Here is a 20,650-nt window from a genome sequence, read left to right as displayed (position 1 = left end):
ATTAAAAAAAATCCTTGTCAAATTACCATTTGCAAATGAATGTGTATGAAACTCAACAACCCAGTTGAATGAACTTTTCTTACAACTACACATATGATCCAACCAAATTGCCACAAAAATCTTATAACTCCATCCATCCATCCATAATCATCACATTCAAACTGAAGAAACCACTTATAATTACATCCTTCATTAATTCATGTAAACTTCATACCAGATTCAAACTCCATTGCAATGCAACCAACAGAAATAAAAAGAAACACATAAGATATAACAAGATCTGAACGAAAAAACAACAACTCTGACTCTCCCTCTCTCCTAACAGAGGTGATAGCATAACCATAGGACCTGAAAAACATGACATAAATTACACACACATTCATAAGAAAAAAAAAAACAAAAATCTTTACCAGAATTCGGAATGCAAGGAAGGAATCAATTAGAAACATTGGTAACCAATTCCCTAGAAGACTTGCACTTGAAACATATCATTCGGGAAGCGTAGTTGTGTGCATTACAGCCAGGCCTATATCATATCATATGATTATATGAATGAGAATCAACTAGTATTAATGAATAATGATTATGACCTTAATTAAAAAAAAAAAAAAAAAAAAAAATTATGAAAATAGATACCTGCCACAAAACCAGTCGCCAGGCTTCCAGCCTCGTTGGCTGATTCTGGGATTCATGAAACTGAAACTCAAGAAAGGAGGAGGGGGAGGGGGAAGGGGAAGGGTAGGGTAGTATCCTAGTCCTACAGTAGGACCAAAAGATGGTATGCTTTTAATTACACCACATTTGAAACAGAATCTTCGGCTTGCAAAGTTGTGAGCCTGACAAATCCCAACATCACAGAACCAATCCCCGGGCCTAAAAGCAAACACCCTGGGGCCCGCACTCACAGCTGCATTCATGTCTTGGGATCGTGGCTCTTTGCATCTCCTGCATGATTCTCTCCAGTAAAAGTTTAAGTGATTGCATGACCCACAAATCCAATCTCCCACCATGCTCATTCTTCCTCTTCTAAACATTGCATTACATTAGTTTTTTCTTTTTTAAATAAGCATTATAAAATATTTCTTGCATAAAATTCAAGGACCAAATCTATAAGAACAGAGAACGCCGTAGTTTACAAGTCATGGATTGGAAAAAACATCTATAGGCGACCAGCAATATAAAAGGTTTAGAATTTCTTGACTCAATAGAGAAAACTCTGATGCTCTGCTAAAAGACACCAAGGTAGAATAATGAAAGATCAAGTAATCTCTTGAGAAAATGCTAGTGACACCCAACTCAGGTAGAACTTAATAGTCAAAGCCAGCACTAATGTAGGCCAAGGCTCAGATCAAAACTGAAGATCTTGGTGCATTGACAACACATGGTTGGAACAAGGGGGTGTTTGGGACTGCTTTTTGAATTCCAAAAGTGTTGTTGGGAAAAAGTGCTTATTGACTTAAAAAAGTGTTTGGATTAGCTTTTGAGATGGCAAAATCCAATAAGGCAATAAGTTTAAAAAAAATGTTAGGCTTAAAATCTCTTTTTTGAAGCTATTATGATTAAAAAGCTAAAAGGAGTTTCAAAAAGCCAAGTTTTACCTGCTTTTTGAAATCTCCTTTTTGAAGCTAATGGAAAAGTTATTTTGAAAAATGCTTTTGAGTTTGCCAAACATTATTTTTGACTTATTGGCTTTTCAAAAAGCCAATAAGTCAATAGGTTGTTTTGAAAAGCAATCCCAAACACCGCCGCATAGCGATATTAAAGATGAGGTTTGAGCAACAAGGTCCATATAAAATGGTAAAGATGAGATTTGACTACGACTAGAGTCAATGGTCCAAAAATGAGAGGAAAAACCAAAGAAAATGGGATAATGGTGGGAGTAAAACCAAAATTCATCTTAAAACCAAAAAGATGTCTCAACATAGTTAATATCATTATATCCAAAATTTATGGTTCATGTTCTCAAACGTGTCCCTCTATATAAACGAGGATATCAAAAGATCTAACACAATTTCCCACTAGATTACGAAAAAAGCATAACATGTGCAAAAAGATGGACATATTATTTACAACCACAATAAGGCAATGAGTTGTAGCTAAATGCCTTTAAACCCTTTGCTAATTTGGAGATACAAAGAAGGAAATCATAGTAAGATACCCACTATCATCCACTATGAAATGGAAGAAATATCCAAGACCTATGGAACTCGACTCTCTCGTCATTCTACTAGATGGGTACAAATGATGGCCCATAAGATCCCCCCCCCCCCTTCCCTTCTCTCTATCTCTCTCATGATCTAAGTGACACCATCCATGACACCAAAGCTTAACAAACTATCATCACTGCTTCTAAGTAATTAAATAACTACCTTAATTAAAGAATTATCTCATTAATAAGGCCCTAACATTGTTTATCATGGAATGGAAATCATAATTATGACATTCCATATACAAGTTAAGTTCATTGACATTAATCCTATTAACAAAAATGTAAAGAAATATTGATAGCGTAATCGGAAGCACACAAACATTTATTCCAAACAACCCTAGCCAATTCTTTCCGGTTGCAAAATAATTTACCTAACTAAAGCATTACAAGTAAAATTTTGGAATAATCGATTTGGGATCAAACTAGATCTAAAGGTTAAGTATTCGAAAAAGATACCTTAATATCAATGCGATAAACAAATTCTTGTTGTTTTAGGTGTAGTTGAGGTGCAATCGAAAGATACGATAGCAAACGCACCACTCGGCGATGTCCTATGTCGATTGTCGAGGGCACAATAAAGGGGAAAGGTCACGAACTCACGATAAAGGAAATGAAAGAAAAGGCAAGCAAATTTGGGCTTTAAATTTCTTTCCTGGTAGTCTACACCTAATATTTAGTAAAATAAGTTCAATTTGCAAGCTTCATGTGATAATTACATGCATTTACACGGAATAGGTCCCTAAACAAGACACTAAAGTGTCATGTCTAAAACATGTAGGTTCACATGTTTCAAATCTCTAGATTTTGCCACAACACTTTCATATTTTATAAATTTATCCAACTATTATAAATATTCATAATTGTACGACCACGCTAAAGATGCATAAGAAATCATTATAAAAAACTATCTACTATCTAACATGATAAAAGTGTGGTCTATATAAGCCTAGTCCATGTTAAACCCTACCCAATAAACCTCGTTTCTCCTTCTACTTTGCTTTGTCTAGTCTACACCCTTAGCCAAAATTGTTTTAAAACAACCATTGGCATCATTTGGATGCAAGATACAAGGTGGTAGTTGCTTCAAATGTTAGCCGGAAAAAAAAGAGCATGAGAGGAAGATGGAAATTTCTGAAATGAGGATCCTTCAGTGTTTATGCTTTACAACAATGTTGGAGAAAATACTGAATGCTATAATCATAAATAAGTTAGGAGTTGCGTGAACCACCGAAAATTCGAGGAAAGAAAGATTTTAGTGGTTTAGATATGTCAAGAGGAGGCAATCATCTACCATAACACCCTTGTAATATAAAAGAACATAAGGGACACTTTAAGAATAGTTGTTATAGAAGAATGTTGCAAATTTTATGTAAAAAGAAAAGTTGAAAATAAGCAAGCACACAAGTAGCTTACCATATGCTTACAAGTACCACAACACCAGCTACAAGTAAACCAAAGCTTAGCATGACAAATCAAGGCTAAAAGTAGTAACCAAGCTAGCATATACAAGTAGAGATAAGCGTTGCCTAGATTTTGAGTGATTAAGCTAAGCTAGAAGATGGCATGGAAGAGCTAGAGGCTTGAGGTGTAAGCTTCTAAGGAGATTAAGCTAAGCTGGAAGATGACATAGAAGAGCTAGAGGCTTGAGGTGTAAGCTTCTAAGGAGATGAGGTACAACAAGTACACTAGGTGTAATCATCTCATCAACAATGTACTATGTTTTAGGCCTAAAGAACAAGCAAGCAATGCACACAATTTTACTAGACATAGCAAGTGAAGTTAAGCATTTTTTTTCATCCTAGAATACACTATCAAGCTTGGTGGTGACTTAAAAGATTAAAAAGAAGCCTAAAAGCTCAAAGAAAGGTGAGTATATTTATGTGATTTAATGGGATACATACATGCTACGTATATGTTCAATGCATTTAAATTATTTGCCATGTTCACTTGCTCAAATGATTTTTCAAAGACATTTAACAACATATTATGAAGTTAGCATGAAAGTTTTATTCATGTTAAGTACGGTCATTTAAATACCCAAGTAACCCAACGCATTGGGTATGGGATGAAGGGACGTCTTAAAAACGGACCTTATGGGACAGCCTTATATGAATCCCAAGGTTAGCAAACCTCCCAGAAGTTGGGCCTACTTACATGTAGCTATAAGATCTCAAATTAATGTTTTCAAGCATTTAATTGTTATTTTTCCATCAAATGTTTATGCTAAATATTAAAACCAAAATACTCACTAAACTTAAAGCTTATGTATTCATGTATGTATCTCAGGAAAGAAGAAGGACCACAAGTAGTTAGTGTTTTAACAGAAATTTTGGATGAATTATAAACGGTTAAAATAGTTTTTCTTTTATGCACTTTTGCTTATGTAATTTTGTTAAACCATGATGAAGATGAAATCTAAGGTATTATCTTAGTTGTATTTAAAATAAAGTGTACTAAGGATAGATGACGGTACTCAATGGATCGAGGCGTCACATCTACGGTAAGGCGAAGAGGAGAGGTCGACCGAGGACGCAACGTAACTATAGTGTGAGGTTAGACACGAAGGAGTTGGCACCTTCTACAGACCTCACATAGGTAGGAGTGGAGACGGAGAATTAGGTTAGTGTAGTAGCATAAGTTTTGTTTCTTGTATTATCATTTAGGCATTTAAGTATTTATCGTCTTATGTTATTTCATTTTTACAATTAGTACTATTTCTAGTATTAGTATATTTAATTGTATATTGCTTTTATTTGCTCATGTATGGTGCATCCTTGATCATGGCGAAAGTCTCCTATAGAGGTAGCCTCTCTACCCACGGGTGGAGGCAAGACACTAAGACCACCTACATCAAACCTCCCACTTACCTCACAAGACTTTATGGGATTTGGGTTTATTTGTTGTTGTTGTTGTATTTGGATGCAAGATAGTTATGCTTTCTTTATAAATTTAACTTTATGGCTTTATGTAACTCTCAAATTCATTTTTTATGTAGTTCGTAGTTTTGTGAGTCATGGCTTCAATCCTATAAACTCCATGCCTTTTTTAACACCAAACCCATCTATTCATTACCTAAACCTTCAAAGAGGACCTAATAATGTGCACACTCATGTGCTACAAAACAAACAAAAGCTCTTATTATGTTACTTTTCTTAAGACACGCATCCTACCTTACCATTTCAAGAACACCAGATCATCATCTACATATGATTCATTAGCCTCAAGTTTTCTCAACAGTAGAGAAGCTTTCTCCCGAGCTCTCGTTGATCCTCTCACCGAGAGCTCAGCTAATGTATACATGAAATCAGGCAATCCGATAGCATCTCTCAAGCATTCTTCACTCTCATCAAAAACACGAAGAAGTACCTCGGCTGCACCTTCATTATTCAACATGGACCTACCTTTCAACACATCAAGCATTCTACTCACAATACTAGGTGTATTTGTCAAAGCTTTTAGCCCTTCATCAAACTTAGCAAGAAGCCCAAGAATACTAAGAGCAGTCCCACAAAGATCTTCACTGTCTTTGTTCTCAACTATTCTCAGGAGAACACCAACTGCACCTGATCTAACAGCCAATGTGCAATTCCCATGGAAGTGCACCAACTCAGCAAGTGAGCTGAGAAGGTGATGTGTCACAGGACTATTAGGCCTTGAAACTCCCTTCAACAATGCTTGAATAGTATTCGCTACCCCAAACACTGCTTTATTCTTGTCTAGCATTGCCAGGCTGCATATCAAAGAAGCTGCTAGTTTGCTAGACTCGAGTGACCCACGAGACAGGATCACAGTATTGAGGTGTTGAATGGTTGCCATGTCAGCAAGGGTGGATTTGAGATTAGGGTTTAATGAGAGGTTGAAGAGGATGGAAAGTGAGAGTCTTTCAAGAGCACGGGAGGAGGATTTGAGCAGGGAGAGGAGAGCGGGGATGGCTTCCTGATTCTGCATGACTAAATTTCTGTGTGGAGGGCTTGCTTTTGTGATGGAAACTAGGGTTTGAAGTGCCCTCTCTTTAGCTTCATCATCACAATCAGATTGAATTTGGGAGATGCATTCAGAAATGGTGTCCCAAAGCTTACCAGCTGCCAATGCCATCACAAATGCAGTGGTGACAAAGAAAGAGTGTCTAATTCCTATAATGTTACTGAAAATGAAGAAGCTTATAAAAGGTAGAGACATACTTGTTTGATGATTCCAATGCCTTTGCTTTGTAAACTTCACCATATATTGGGAGGCTTTGGAGCATTGTTTGATGTGTAACACATTGCATAGAACATTACGATCAATATCATTAATGTTACCCTGTCAATCAAAAACCCAAGTACAATCAATAATACATTCATCATTTATTAGTAATACAAATGTTACCAAGCTACAGAAAAGAGATTGGCTTTTAGTATTTATTGGTTACTGTCTTATTTCAATCAAAATGCTTCGGCTTATATCTTGTGTTTAATAGATTCAAATAATAACGAACAAGTAAATCATATTACCGTTGGATTGAGAAACGGCGACGGATGTTTCTTTGTTATCATCGTGGAGTGGAGAAAGCGGCAATGGTCGTAGCGGCGTAGGATTGAGAAACAAACCTCTGCTAGGGTTCCCGAGATTCTTCTTCTACACGTCGCCTGCTGTTGCCGTAAACCAAAATACCCCCTGAACTTACGTAATTAATCATATTTTCCCCTAAATTTTAGGTAACTTATTCCAATTTTATCGGTTAATAAATAATAAATAACTAAATACAATACATATGTCGCAATTATTACCGGTCTTAAAGAGATGGTAAATAATCTTCTCTCAATCTACTTAATAATTCAATACATCTTGATGACCCTCCTTTTAACTTGTTAGCTTATTCTTTGAAAAGATTATAATATAATGTATCAATTCAAGCACACAAGATTATGTTAATACATATATAAATGCACAAACTACCTTCAAGTCGCACTGATCAAAGAGCAAACCATAACAATAAAGATAAAAACAGAAGAGGCTTTTTAAAACATAACATAATTGATACTCGGTCCCATTCCCCTCAGTCTAACCAACCTCTTAAAAACAAACACATATCCAATCATCGTTACTAGTCTAGCAGCACCTCAACAGTCACTCCACAGAAGAAGAAAGAAATACAAGAGAAATAGTCAAATTATTCAAAACACACCCACCCTACATAGTGTACCAATTACCAAGTCTATAAATCATTTCACCCTCAAAAGTAAGATCTTTCTCTTCTCTTCTCACTTCTGACTGTCTGGAGAACCATCTCCATACGACACCAGTCCTTTCTTCCCAGGTGGGCTTCCAGAAGACGACCTAGATCTTGACCTCGACATTGACCTTGATCTCGATGGCGATTTTGACTTTGACTTTGACTTCACGCTCCTTCTCGGAGATGGTGATGGAGAGGACCTACGTTCATACGGGCTCCTACTTTGAGAATGCGGGGTCCTGCTGCGTGGCGCCCTCCTCCTCTCCACTGGCGGTGATGGCCTGTACCTTGATGTCTCCACCGGCGACCGGCTCCGACTGTAGCGCCGGCGGTACCGCACAGGGACAGGACTCCGGGACACACTCGGACTCCGTGTCCTGCTTCTTCTCCCTCTGTACCTGTGTAAATAATTGAATTTAACAATCAAATAATCACTTTCTCACCAAAAAAAAAGATTCCATTATTACTCCAAAATACCTTGGTGGACTTCTGTCTCTCAGTGGGCTGCGCCTTCTATAGCTTGAATAACTACAAACCAAAATATTGGTTTAATTGTTTTTATATTAAATATATTAAAAAACTTAATTTAAAATTGCTAGCTGTTAGTTTGTTACCGGTCACGGTCACGGTCGCGGTCACTTCTATAGCGATAAGATCTGACCGGGGAGCGATCGGGAGAATGGTATCGGCGTGCGTAAGAAAATCGGTTACTGAAACCGCGTCCTCTTCTGATACGTTTGGGAGAGCCATCAGGTGAAGCGCTTCTAGACAAGCTTCTCTCCGGTGACCTAGCCGCCCTACGCCCACCTACCGGACTCCTGGAATAGCTCCGGCGACCACCCCTCATAGGCGGTCTGACCGGACTCCTGCTAGGGCTTCTTCTTAAAGGCGGTCTACCAGAGCTTCTGCTCAAGCTTCTTTTAGATGATCTGACTGGGCTTCTGCTGTAGCTTCTTCTGGAAGATCTAACCGGACTTCTGCTTACTGATTTTCGTGAGGATTTTCTAGACGATGTTCGCAGTGGGCTTCTAGAAACACTCCTTCGTGGAGGTGATGGTGAGGGAGTTATGCTTCTGACGTTTTTGCCCCTCACTGGACTTCTGCTTATGCTTCTAACCGGACTCTTGCTGCTGCTTTCGCTTCTGACCGGGCTACGTGATGGGGCCCGTCTAGGAGGGGTCCCACTAACACTTTGACTCCTCCTTGGGCTAATACTCATACTCTTGCTCAATTCCCTTCGAGGAGGACTTTTGCTTCTACTTCTGTTTAGTAAAAAAAAAATAAGATTAGAAAGAATTTAATAATAATAATAATAATAAAGTTTTATTAAATTTGATTGAACCTAGAGTTTCCGAGATGGTCATCGACTATATCAGCCTTCGCCAGGTCAACACCATTGCTTGGGCGGTCCCCACCATTTTCTTTCGGGTATTCACCTTCTTCCTCCTTTACATGTCCATCAAATGCAAATGCATCTCCTGTTTTACCATCTTCAAATTCAGCTGTAGGAGATTTATTATTACTATTATTATGTTTCCGGTTTCGCTTTTTGACATCACCATTATTGTCCTCAGACGCATGTTCGCTTTCACTTGAACTCTCACTTCCGCTACCAGACACCCTACAAAATGATATATAATAACTTTTATAAAGAATAAAACATTACTTTATTTAAGGTTTAACTAAAATTAAAATACCATACCAACCTCTTTGATTTACGTTTGGATTTCTTATCGCGTCTCCTACGCTTCTTCTCGCGTTTTTTGTCCTTTCTTTTTCCACGTTTGTGTCGATCCTTTCTGGATCTCTTTTTTCTCTTACGCCTGTCATCACTTGAAGAGCTGACATCAGATGATGACGAGGATGAATCATCAGAGTCGGAATCACTATCCGAATCAGATGAGTCAGATTCCATGTCAGATGAACTGTCTGAATCAGATGAAGAATATCTTTTTCTTTTCTTCCTTTTATCTTTTGAAGATTTCTTGTGCTTTCCCTTCCGCTTCACTTCATGGCTGTGAACCTCTGAAGAAACATCTTTCCCACTTTTCAACTTGCTGGCTGCCTTCTTATCTATAAAAACATCAAAAACAGAGACTTTATTTTAAAAAAATAAACAAACAATTATGTCATTAAAAATGCAATAATTATCCACCATACCAGAGCTTTGATTCTCACTCTCGTTTACTTCCCCACAATAAATGATCTTCACTGTCACAGTTGGCATTCCATCTTCATCACCCACATTTTCTATCTTCTTCAATACATCAAGTCCTTGAACAAGCTTTCCAAAAATAACATACTTCCTGTTCAAGAAATTCCATTTCCAACACTTAAATTTCCTTTTCCATCAAAAGTTAGACAGTTAATGTTGCTAAAACTCTAACTTTTCAGATAAATATAAAAAGATAACATGTAGGAAATACCAATACATGCAGTGTATTTATTTTTTTACCCGTAATAGCAACATACTTAACACTTTTTTTTTATCAATAATAGCAATATGTAACCATAACAAAAGTAAGGTATGTAGCTATTTCTATCAATTTGTCCAACATAAAATTGTAACAACAAAGATGAGCAAACCTATCCAGGTGGCGATTAGCGCCAAATGTCACATTAAATAAAGAGCCACGTGAATCACGATCAGCAATTGCCATTGTTAGAAGGCCAGGAGCATCATGTTTCAGTTTGGAGGATTCATCTGAAATGTAACAAATTTTGATTATAACCAATTCAAAATAATAATAATAAGGTAGCCAGGAACTTAACATGGAAAAAAAGCCAGATAAAAAAACTCATGACAATGTATTGGGCATAAATATAAAGCATACATTATACATTAGACTTAACTAGCTGCATAAATCATCCAAACCAAATACTTTGTATTTTACCAAAGATTTCAAACCTAGAAAGAAAGGCACACAAAATATTCATACACCCACCATTTTTCAAGACAATTACAATTTGCCCATTTCATTGTGGGTTGAGCTCCCATGCACCGAGAATAAGACCAATGTCAGCCCCCACCTTCACAGGCAATTCAAAAAGGAAACCCATTCTCTCAAAATATAAACATATATAGAAATTTTGGGGAGATAGAAGCTAAAAGGTTTATTTCAATTTCTTTTGCATACACTTTTTAAACAAATTAAATGAAATCCTCAACTACCTAAAGACATATTATGTATTTATGATCATCAACATTCAAACAGAAAACACAAGTAATGAACATAGTGACTTTTCTCACCTGGAAACTTCCCTCCATATATGCTTTCTCCATAACTTCCTGCAAAAGTAAACCAATGAGATATGGATTTTGTATACAAAAATTAAAAAAAATTGGTGGCAAAATGTACATACCATCACGTTTATAAAAATCCCCACCCTGCAAAAAAAAAATACAAAGAATTAATTCACTTATAGAAATTATATTCAGAAATCATTGCAGAAAGATGGATTTGTAAATTTTGTATGATATGTTTCAGAATGAATGTGATGATATTACAAATACAACCAAATAATTACAACCTTAAAAACTACATCACAAGAAAAGCAGTTGGAACCATCAACCCTGTATCCTACAGATTAAACAAGGATAGCCGACTAAAAAGACAGACCACCACCAAGACATCCAGAACTAGAAGAAACTAAGTGGAAAATAAAATAACAAAACAAAAAAAAAAAAACAATATAATTTATGAAAGTAATTGATAGAAAACATACCTGAGCCATGGATCCTTTGATTATGCGATGAAAGAAGGATCCTTTGTAGTGTAGGGGTTTCCCGGTTTTCTGACTATTCCCTTTTTCTCCTGAAATTTAAAAAAGCATCCAGTTTTATAAACTTATGACAAAAAGAATACCAATTATGATGAACATTTTACCAGTACAAAGTGCCCGGAAGTTCTCAGCAGTCTTGGGAACAGTGTCTGAGAATAGCTGTAACACCATATAAAAGGAATTAGTTTTTCAGCTTGATAATAAGTGATGTGGCAATGCCATCTGGCAGAAAAAAGAATAAAAGAAAGATCTTAGAAGGTTAAAGCTATAATAAAGACCTCAAAAACCATCCTTTCAACAGGATCTCCATCTATAGACACATCCAAGTATACAAATGGGTTCTTCTTGCTCATCTTCTTTGTATTTGGGACCAATCAATCCAGCATTCCTCAAAGCACTCTTTCTGCACATTACATGTTCAAAAAGAAAACAGTTTAATAGACAGATAACCATAGCATAATATGGACAGATAATTTACAGCCATTGATATATTAAAACTATTATAGGGCATCACATGCAATAATCCATGCACCCCAAAAGAACTTCACATATGATCTAATCCCATCACCATTGCTTGTTGTCGAGGTAATAAGACACCTAAACATAAACCCTAAAAGAGAGCAACTGATACTTTACATATAGACATTAAAAGTAGCAAATTAACCCCACAAACAAAGTTGGAACCAGGCTTAAATCATAAATAAGCTTTCCATGGTGCAAAAAACGAAGCAAGTTTATCCAATAGTTTTCACGAGAAAAATTACACAATCCACATCTAAGCATAGATCCAAACCTAAGGGGGGTCTAATCGCATTGTTTTCAAAGATGAAGAAGCCGAGTGGCAACCAATATATAAACATCAAGGTAACTATTTATATTAGCTAACATGTAGACGCTATTTAAGAAAGCAAACATACACCATAAACCCTAAAATGAAATTCTCGCACACATCATCAAACATCCTGAAACATCCAGCTTACAACGAAAACATAACACATAAAACTTCATCGATGATACCAAAATCATCATAACAATTATAACGATATGGTGAACCGATGTTTTTTCCTAAAAAATAAAGATTGAATCGACGGTAACAAGTGAGATTTCAACATTTTCCATGAATTACTGTGCTAACAAAACCCTAACCGTAGATTTTAGGACACCTACAGATACCTGATGGCGATGAGAAAATAGAGCCTGCAAGTTGTTGAGTATCTGCTGCTCTTCTCCACAGGAAACCACAAAACGATGAGTGAGAGTGATGATAGTGAAAACCTAGACTTAAAAGGCAGCGGAACCTAGCTCCTTCTAGTGGGGAAATTACTAGAATAGCCTTGGGGTTGAATGGGTTGTAGAGACCAAACCCAAGCGGAATTTACCAAACTCCACACATTATAGTTGCTATTTAGTTATAAGGGATATATACCATAAAGTCCTAATATTTTCATCGATTTGATAAAAAGTTTTAAATTTTATTTTTTTGACAGTAAAGTCCAAATTACCAACAGTTTTTGACATTTTTACCATTTTTTTCTGGTTAACCGGTAATTATGACTTTTTTGTCAAAAAAAATAATGTTTAGGACTTTCTTGTCAAATCGTCAATTAGGATTTTACTGTCAAAAAAAATAAAGTTTATGACTTTTTTTGTCAAATCGTTGAAAATATTGGGACTTTAGTGTATATATAATTTTTTTGGTTAGAAATTTAATGGTATGATACTCTTTAAGCATAAGAGTTATTGAAACATTCTCTAATATGCTAGATTCTATTGAAATCATTAATGTTTGCTTCTTGTTAAATCGTTTTTTTAATCTCAACAAACTGACATTGAAAAAAATTGAGATAATCAAGAAAGAAAGAAAGAACCAGGGTTGTGTTGGCTTTTTGCAACCCCAAAAATGGAGAAATAAGAAACCGAAAAAAACGAAATTGTCCTTCTTTCCCTTCTCCACATTCACACCATTTTGACTAGGCACGTGTTGTTTGTATTTGTAAAAAGTCAGGGCATTTTCGTTTTTGTAGGTTTCTAATTTCTCCATTTTTGAGACTGCAAAAAGCCAACACAACCCTGGTTCTTTCTTTCTTTCTTGATTATCTCAATTTTTTTCAATGTCAGTTTGTTGAGATTAAAATAACGATTTAACAAGAAGCAAACGTAAAGGATTTCAATATGATCTAGCTGATTAGAGAATGTTTCAATAACTCTTATGCGTAAAGAGTATCATATCATTAAGTTTCTAACCAAAAAAATTATATATACACTAAAGTCTCAATTTTTTCAACGATTTGACAAAAAAAGTCCTAAACTTTATTTTTTTTTTTAACAGTAAAGTCCTAATTGACGATTTGACAAGAAAGTCCTAAACTTTATTTTGTTGACAAAAAAGTCCTAATTACCGGCTAATCGGGAAAAAAATGTAAAAGTGTCAAAAACTGCCGGTAATTTGGACTTTACTGTCAAAAAAATAAAGTTCAGGATTTTCTTGTCAAATCGATGAAAATATTGGGACTTTACTGTGTATATCCCAAAAGATAATAACTTTTTTATATTTTATCCTTCTACATACTTATAATTGACATTTGTAATGAATCTTTTTCTTCATTGCATTTTGACATTTAGACTACTCGGAATGGGCAACCGAAGTGCCCGTTAATCCGACGTGTACATCAAAAAATGTTGGTATAACGGTGCAAACACCGCCTCCAGGTACACGTTTTTTTGGCGTTACGATATTCGGTGTGTGGGTGATAACGGGACGAAACGGGATAAACGGTCTACTTTCTGACCGATGTGGAACGGTCACGAATAATAAAAAAAATTACTTTAATATATATATATATATATACACACACACACACATTCTAACTTATCTTTACATAGAAAATTTATCTAATTCTCTCTAATACACATTTCTATCAAGTTTAATATATTTTCTATATTTCTATTTACAAAAAAAAAATGGAACCTTTTGACCCGTTTCATCCATATAATCATGATATCGACGAGAATGATATGTTCGTGGGTATGATGTATCGATATGTTACATACATGTTACCGCCAAAGCCAGCTCCACTACTGACCAGACGTGCGGCGTTGAACAGAGATCGTGAAGAAGGGTGATACTGCCATATTTATACATGTTTTTGGGCAATATTTACTTACATTTTTATTAATATTTTGGTTATTTGCATTAAATAATGATGCTTATAAGCTTTAATTGTACTTTGCAGCCAAATTGAAGTATTTTGGGAGAAAATGACTGAAATTGACAAAGCATGGAACTTTGGAGGCTTGGAGAATGAAAGAAGAGGAAATCCCTGTAATCTGCTAACTTCACGTCGTGAGTCATAACTATTCACGACGTGAATGGAACTATTCCAGAAGATAAGCATCGCGGAGGAGGAATCCTTGTAGAACACAGATATCTACTGCATTCACGTCGTGAGTCATACTCATTCACGACGTGAGAGTGAATTTTATGATAACTATATATTCTCTTGATCATTACGACTTTGAGGGACTTTTGGACAACTTGGAGGGTTCCTGGAGACAAAATCCAGAGGGAGAAAACGTTTGGAATTGGCTTTCAACACCAAGGAAGAAGGAGAAGTTCATTATTAGCTTAATAGTTTGGTACATTTAAATATGTCTTTGAATATGATTTGTTTATGTTTGTTTGCTAGTATGTCCAGCTAAATCTAGCTGCTTCTGTTAGCTAGATGAAGCTGGAACTCATGGTTTCAATACTTTAGTTTTGATTTACTTTTTGGTTATGACTTGTGTTTGATTGATTGAACCTAGCATGTTTGATTTAATATTTGATTGCTTTAAATTCTTATTATGTGTAGTTAGTGAATATGAATATGCATGAATTTGAATACTTAATAATTCAGTGAACACTAGTTTATTAGAGCTAAGATCAAACAAATCTTAGAAAAATAATTGAACTATTGAATTAGGATGTGCTAGAGAACTCATATTATGACCATAAGTGTGTTTTTCAAATCAATCTTACATGGCTCCAATTTCATTTAATAATTGATTTTAAGTTAACTATTGTGTGACAATGCATAGATTTACATTAATTAATCAATGTTAGTAAATTTAGAACTGAATTGCTAATACTATCTTAATTGGTAACCAACAGTAATTGTCATAACTAATTTATAAACCATTGAGGGGAAGTGGATTTGAACTAACATAAGTGTTTGTTAATTGATTGAATTTTGTGTTACGAATTAAGTTCATCTAAACTTGCAAAATTAGATAAAAAAAACCCCCCCACTTTATTAGAAATTAGGTTAATTTAATAGTAGGTAGATTAATTAGTTAAAACCCTTCCCTATGATCGACACCCGACTTACCCGACTATTCTATAATTTGACTAAGTACAGTGCCTAGGTGCAATTTAGTTAGTTAAGTTAGTTAGGTTATAAATATAAAATTAGGTGTAGCTAGGTAGGTATAATTTGCACGCATCAAAGGGAATAGACGTCTAGTACACGATTATTTTGCGGATAATTGTGTCTACCAACCTAGCGATTTTAAAAGAAGGTTTCGTTTGCGGAAAAATGTGTTTCAACGAATAGTCAATGCAATGGAAAGCAAGTACCGTAATTACAGTTGTTTTAAAAATTAAATATATGTTTATATTATTATAGATTGTCAGAGTGAACTGCATGAGAAAGTTTGTATAGATTGGCGAGAGGTGTTATCAAAACCTTCAGTGACAAATACTTGCGCAAACGTTCATTGAATGACATGCAATAACTATATGCGGCGCAAGAAGAACGACATAGTTTTTCGGGAATGCTTGGAAGCATTGATTGCACAAAGTCGATATGGAGAAATTGTCATGTGGCATAGAAAGGTCAATACACAAGTGATCATCTTGGATCGTCTTCGTTAGTATTAGAGGTTGTTGCGTCACAAGACTTATGGATTTGGCATGCTTTTTTTGGAGTTGCGGGTTCTAACAACGACGTAAACGTTCTTCATTAGTCACCAATATTTCAGGACCTTTTGACAGGAAAGGCACCAGATGCTCCTTTCACAGTAAATGACGATGAGTATAAGTTCGGGTATTACCTCACGGATGGAATATACCCACCATATTCCACGTTTGTGATGGCGTTTCGACACCAGATATAACCGATAAACAAATTTTTCAAGAGAAGACAATAAGGAGCACGTAAGGACGTGGAACGTACTTTCAGAGTTCTGAAAGCAAAATGTCACATAGTTGAACATGCGGAACGACCATACGAGTTGGACACTCTACGAGATATTATGTATGCATGTATCATTCTGCATAACATGGTGATTGAAAATAAATGACGAAACATTGTAGACTATTCGCCTACGGAACCTGGACACATTCAACTTCAACCAGGGACAACAGATTACTTACATAGAGTCGTTGATATTCAAGACCGACAAAAAAACAAACAATGTAACAACCCAAAAATACGACCTAAAATTTTCATTTTTCATTCAAGTGAAAACAGTATTTCCAATCATAGTTCATACAACCCAAATAAAATAAGTATGTCAGATATCAGGAAAAATTAGAGCGTGCCCAATAAACAGAATCCATATGGTATGTGCAATGCAGTCACCCCGAGTTCTTCTCATTGCCACTGGAAGTACCCTAAACATAATTTGAAAACTGTAAGCACAAAGCTTAGTGAGTTCCCCAAACTACCCCATACCATACATAATAAATCATGCATTGGGCCCCCGCCCGGCATCGGGCCCCGCTCGGTATACAAATATGTTATTCTCATGCCTCGCATGTCACTGGGTCTCGCCCTTTATACACATACAATCAATATTACATAATCATGCTAACACATATAATGATCATAACACTAGCATATGTTCCAATCCTCATGTCATGCTTAGCATCGAGCCTCGCCCGGTATACATACAACAACACATAACGCATGCAAGGGTCACACAAACTCTTAGCATCCTAACATAATTAATAAGGGTCAGCATTGGTGCCTTAGACCCGCTAAACCCATTGAGGAAACTCACCTCAAATGTTGAATCTCACAGAAATAAATCCCCAGTTGCTACCATGACGACTCCCCGAGCTATTAGTACAAAATACCACCTAATCAACACTTAGGTTCCAAACTATAATCAATAATCCATACTTGGGGTAAAATGACCATATTACCCCTGGCCTAGCTTGATCCAAAACTAAGGCCTAAAACCATAAACCAATAAGGCCCAAAACCAAAAGATCCACAAAGGCCCACTTATGGCCCAATTTTCCAAATTGGGCTCAAACCCCCAAATGGCCCTTGGCCTAAGGCCCACTAAAATTCCTTAATCCAAAATATTAATTCCAGATGGCCCAAAAGGCCCAAAGCAACAAGGTCCAAGAAAATGGCCAAACTCGATGCCCAAACAACGCCAAGCCCAACTGCCTGAGTACGCGAGGCGTACTCGGCTGTACACCAAGCATACACGCTGCATGGCTTGTATGCTGCATGTACGAGCCTGTACGCTAGGGGTGACGATTGATGACACGACACGACAAAAATACACGACACGAAACGAAATTGAGACGAAATTGAAATTCGAATTCGTGTTCGTGTCAAGTGTAAAAAACACGAAGTCGTGTCGTGTTGTGTTCGTGTTCAAAATTTGACATGAAATTGACACGATTTAACATTTTTTGTCGTGTTTTTTGTGTTTGTCGTGTTATGTATAAATACACATTAATTAAATACATTAATTGTTATTTCATGTTATCTTTGTCGTGTCGTGTCATGTTTGTCGTTTTTTAACCGGTTCGTTTTCGTGTTAGTTAAAAAAAATACGAGATCGTGTCGTGTCGTGTTTGTGTTACATAAAATTTTGTCGTGTCATGTCGTGTCGGACAAAAACACGACACGATGGTCCGATTTTCCACCCCAATTATACGCCCAACATACTCACCCAATAAGCCATTTCTCCAAAAATCTCTTAACCACTTAAGTCCAAGAGTTACAATCACAAATCTGAGTCATTTGCAACGTCTTAACCCATAAAGTCATCAAATTGGTGGCTTTGCATGCCCCAAATGAGCCCAAACTTGAAATATAACATTCTACTTCCACAAAAATGGCAATTACTCAAACATGGTTGGATTAAAGCTTCAAAGGTGGCAACTTTATGCCTCTAGGACCCAAAGAACACCAAGACTAGCAACTCTAAGCTTCAGAAACGAAAACAATCCACAAGAGCTTATTTATGGGACCAAAAAGGGTCCAAAAGCTAAAACATGGAGATCTAAGCTTCTAAAGATCAAGATCAAGATTTATACCTTGCACAAGCTTGAAATGCGGCAGATAATCCAGATCTATAAAATTCTCCTTGAACCACCACCTTGCTCCAACCTTATCTTCCTTGAAAATGGGACAAAACACACCAAAACGCACTCAAAAGACCTTCCAAGCTCAATATCACTCAACAATTGGGCTAGGGTTTTGTGGAGGCTATTTAGGGGCAAGTTGGAGGCTGATAAAGAAGATCCTTAAGTTATAATGTTCTTTAAATAGTGCTAAAACCCTAAATAGTATGGTTTTAGGGACTAGATACATACGTTGTGCGTACTCCTTTGTACGCAGCGTGTACATGCATGGCACCCGCGATCATTCTACATCAGTACGCCTTGCATACATAGGGTGGTACACCCTGCGTACTTAACACCCTAAGCCCAATAAGAAAAATCCAATGATTCAAGGCCCAACTCATAACAATTAAATAAATCCAAATTAAATAAATACCTTGGAAATTATCAAGCATTACAATTCTCCCCCACTTGAATCAGACTTCATCCTTGAAGTCCGCCGTCTCGAACAACTCTGGATAATGTTCCCTCATCTCCTCCTCGGGTTCCCAAGTCCACTCTGACCCTTTGTGGTACAACTACTGCACCTTTACAAACTCCATAATCTTGTTCCTCAAGGTTTTCATCTTTCGATCTAAAATTGCCACCGGTCTCTCAATATAATTCAGACGGTCATCCACCTGAATATTCTCCAAAGGTACAACTGCAAAGTCATCCACTAAACACTTATGCAACTGAGTGACATGAAATGTGTTATGAATCAAACTGAGCTCGGCTGAAAGATCTAAACAATACGCAACTCGGCCCACTCGAGCTAAAACTCTTAAGGGACCAATATACTTGGGGCCCAGCTTGCCCCGCTTCCTGAACGGGATAACACCTCTCCAAGGTGACACCTTCAGGAGAACCATATATCCCATCTATAACTCTAAGTCTGATCGATGCCTGTCGACATAACTCTTCTGCCGACTCCCAGCTGTCTGGAGCCTGCTTCGAACCTGCTTAATCAACTTAGTGGTCTTGAGCACCACCTCGGTACTCCCCATAACTCGCTGACCGACCTCGCCCCAACAAATCGGGGTACTGCATTTCCTCCCGTAGAGCATCTCAAAAGAAGGTCGATCGATGCTGGCGTGATAACTGTTGTTATACGAAAACTCCGCTAATGGAAGATGCGTATCCTAACTCCCACCAAAATCCAACACGCACGCATGCAACATATCCTCAAGAGTCTAAATAGTCCGCTCACTTTGACCATTGGTCTATGAATGAAATGTTATACTAAAAAGGAGACGAGTGTCTATCTTGTCATGAAACCGCTTCCAAAATCTGGAAGTAAAATGAACATCCATGTCTGAAACCATTGATATCGGCACCCTATGACGTGCCACTACCTCCCGGACATAAATCTCGGCCAACTTCTCTATATAAATACTCTCCTGGATCATAATGAAATATGTCATCTTAGTCAAATGATCCACGATGACCCAGATAGAATCCACTATGCGCGCAGTCCTGGGAAGCTTCATAATAAAGTCCACAGTTATGTCTTCCATTTCCATATGCTCCAACGGCTGCATCTTGCCGTGAGGACGCTGATGCTCAACATTGACTTTCCTGCAAGTCAGGCATCGCTCAACATACCATTCCACATACCGCTTCATGCAGGGCCACCAATAGTTAGGACGAAGATCCCTATACATCTTTGTCGCCCCGGGATGAATGGAGAACCTCGACTCGTGTGCCTGCCTCCTTCATAAGAACCTGACACAAACCACCCCAATAAGGTACCCATACTCGCCGATGCAGAGTCAGCAATCCATGGCTACCATAATCGAAGGAAGCCACCTAACCTACAATGCGTTCACTCTTTCGATGCTCTTCCTTCATATACCCTGCATGAGCCTCATGAATCCGCTCCAATAATTGAGTAATCACGGTCATCCTCAAACATATATCTCTTATTGGAGCCGCGATTGCCTTGTGACTAAGAGCATCGACCACCACATTGGACTTCCCTGGGTGATAAAGGATCTCACAATCATAATCTTTCACCGCATCTAACCAACGATGTTGCCTCATGTTCAGATTCGGC

General features: G+C 37.1%; 2 protein-coding genes across 6 annotated transcripts; both read right to left on the bottom strand.

The window, feature by feature from the left end:
* Positions 1–64: 64 nt before the first annotated feature.
* On the bottom strand, positions 65–7,053 carry LOC111911912 (U-box domain-containing protein 2). 4 transcript variants are annotated; one of them, XM_042900752.2, is made up of 5 exons: positions 6,703–7,053; positions 5,385–6,511; positions 637–1,026; positions 411–526; positions 65–348 (listed from the first exon to the last, which is right to left on the bottom strand). In XM_042900752.2, coding segments are annotated over exons 1-3 (1,170 nt in total). In that variant the 5' UTR covers positions 6,745–7,053; the 3' UTR covers positions 65–348; positions 411–526; positions 637–1,025. The 4 variants fall into 4 exon arrangements, 3 of the variants coding, with proteins under 3 accessions (XP_042756686.1, XP_023763434.1, XP_052626287.1); XM_023907666.3 differs by having other exon boundaries at positions 637–6,291; positions 6,391–6,511; XR_008231596.1 differs by having other exon boundaries at positions 120–348; positions 6,391–6,511; positions 6,703–6,719.
* A 137-nt stretch (positions 7,054–7,190) lies between these two features.
* Positions 7,191–12,539, bottom strand: LOC111911910 (peptidyl-prolyl cis-trans isomerase CYP95). Of its 2 annotated transcripts, XM_023907661.3 has the most exons (13): positions 12,381–12,539; positions 11,486–11,610; positions 11,312–11,366; positions 11,151–11,239; positions 10,788–10,812; positions 10,675–10,713; positions 10,011–10,128; positions 9,585–9,730; positions 9,131–9,497; positions 8,767–9,045; positions 8,039–8,686; positions 7,902–7,952; positions 7,191–7,822 (listed from the first exon to the last, which is right to left on the bottom strand). In XM_023907661.3, exons 2-13 carry the CDS (start codon positions 11,558–11,560, stop codon positions 7,453–7,455), a joined length of 2,262 nt encoding a protein of 753 aa, XP_023763429.1. In that variant the 5' UTR covers positions 11,561–11,610; positions 12,381–12,539; the 3' UTR covers positions 7,191–7,452. The 2 variants fall into 2 exon arrangements, with proteins under 2 accessions (XP_023763429.1, XP_023763432.1); XM_023907664.3 differs by lacking the exons at positions 10,675–10,713; positions 10,788–10,812; positions 11,151–11,239; ... (1 more) ...; positions 11,486–11,610; positions 12,381–12,539 and adding an exon at positions 10,370–10,460.
* Between the last annotated feature and the right edge of the window lie 8,111 nt (positions 12,540–20,650).

This window comes from Lactuca sativa, chromosome 1 (genome assembly GCF_002870075.4).
Source record: "Lactuca sativa cultivar Salinas chromosome 1, Lsat_Salinas_v11, whole genome shotgun sequence".
NCBI lineage: Eukaryota > Viridiplantae > Streptophyta > Magnoliopsida > Asterales > Asteraceae > Lactuca > Lactuca sativa.
Note: the sequence above shows the minus strand (reverse complement) of the source record. Positions and strands in the feature narration are given on the sequence as shown.

Bases quoted from the DNA above. Each gene is read 5' to 3' on its own strand.
- LOC111911912 (XM_052770327.1), bottom strand. From the start codon at position 6,744: ATGATAACAAAGAAACATCCGTCGCCGTTTCTCAATCCAACG. The intron at 6,512-6,702 runs GTAATATGATTT...TTTGATTGACAG, and splicing joins CGCCGTTTCTCAATCCAACG to GGTAACATTAATGATATTGA.
- LOC111911910 (XM_023907661.3), bottom strand. From the start codon at position 11,560: ATGAGCAAGAAGAACCCATTTGTATACTTGGATGTGTCTATAGATGGA. The intron at 9,498-9,584 runs GTATGGTGGATA...ATGTTTTTATAG, and splicing joins GAGTGAGAATCAAAGCTCTG to ATAAGAAGGCAGCCAGCAAG. The intron at 7,953-8,038 runs GTAACAAACTAA...TTTGGTTTGTAG, and splicing joins CGCGACCGTGACCGTGACCG to TTATTCAAGCTATAGAAGGC.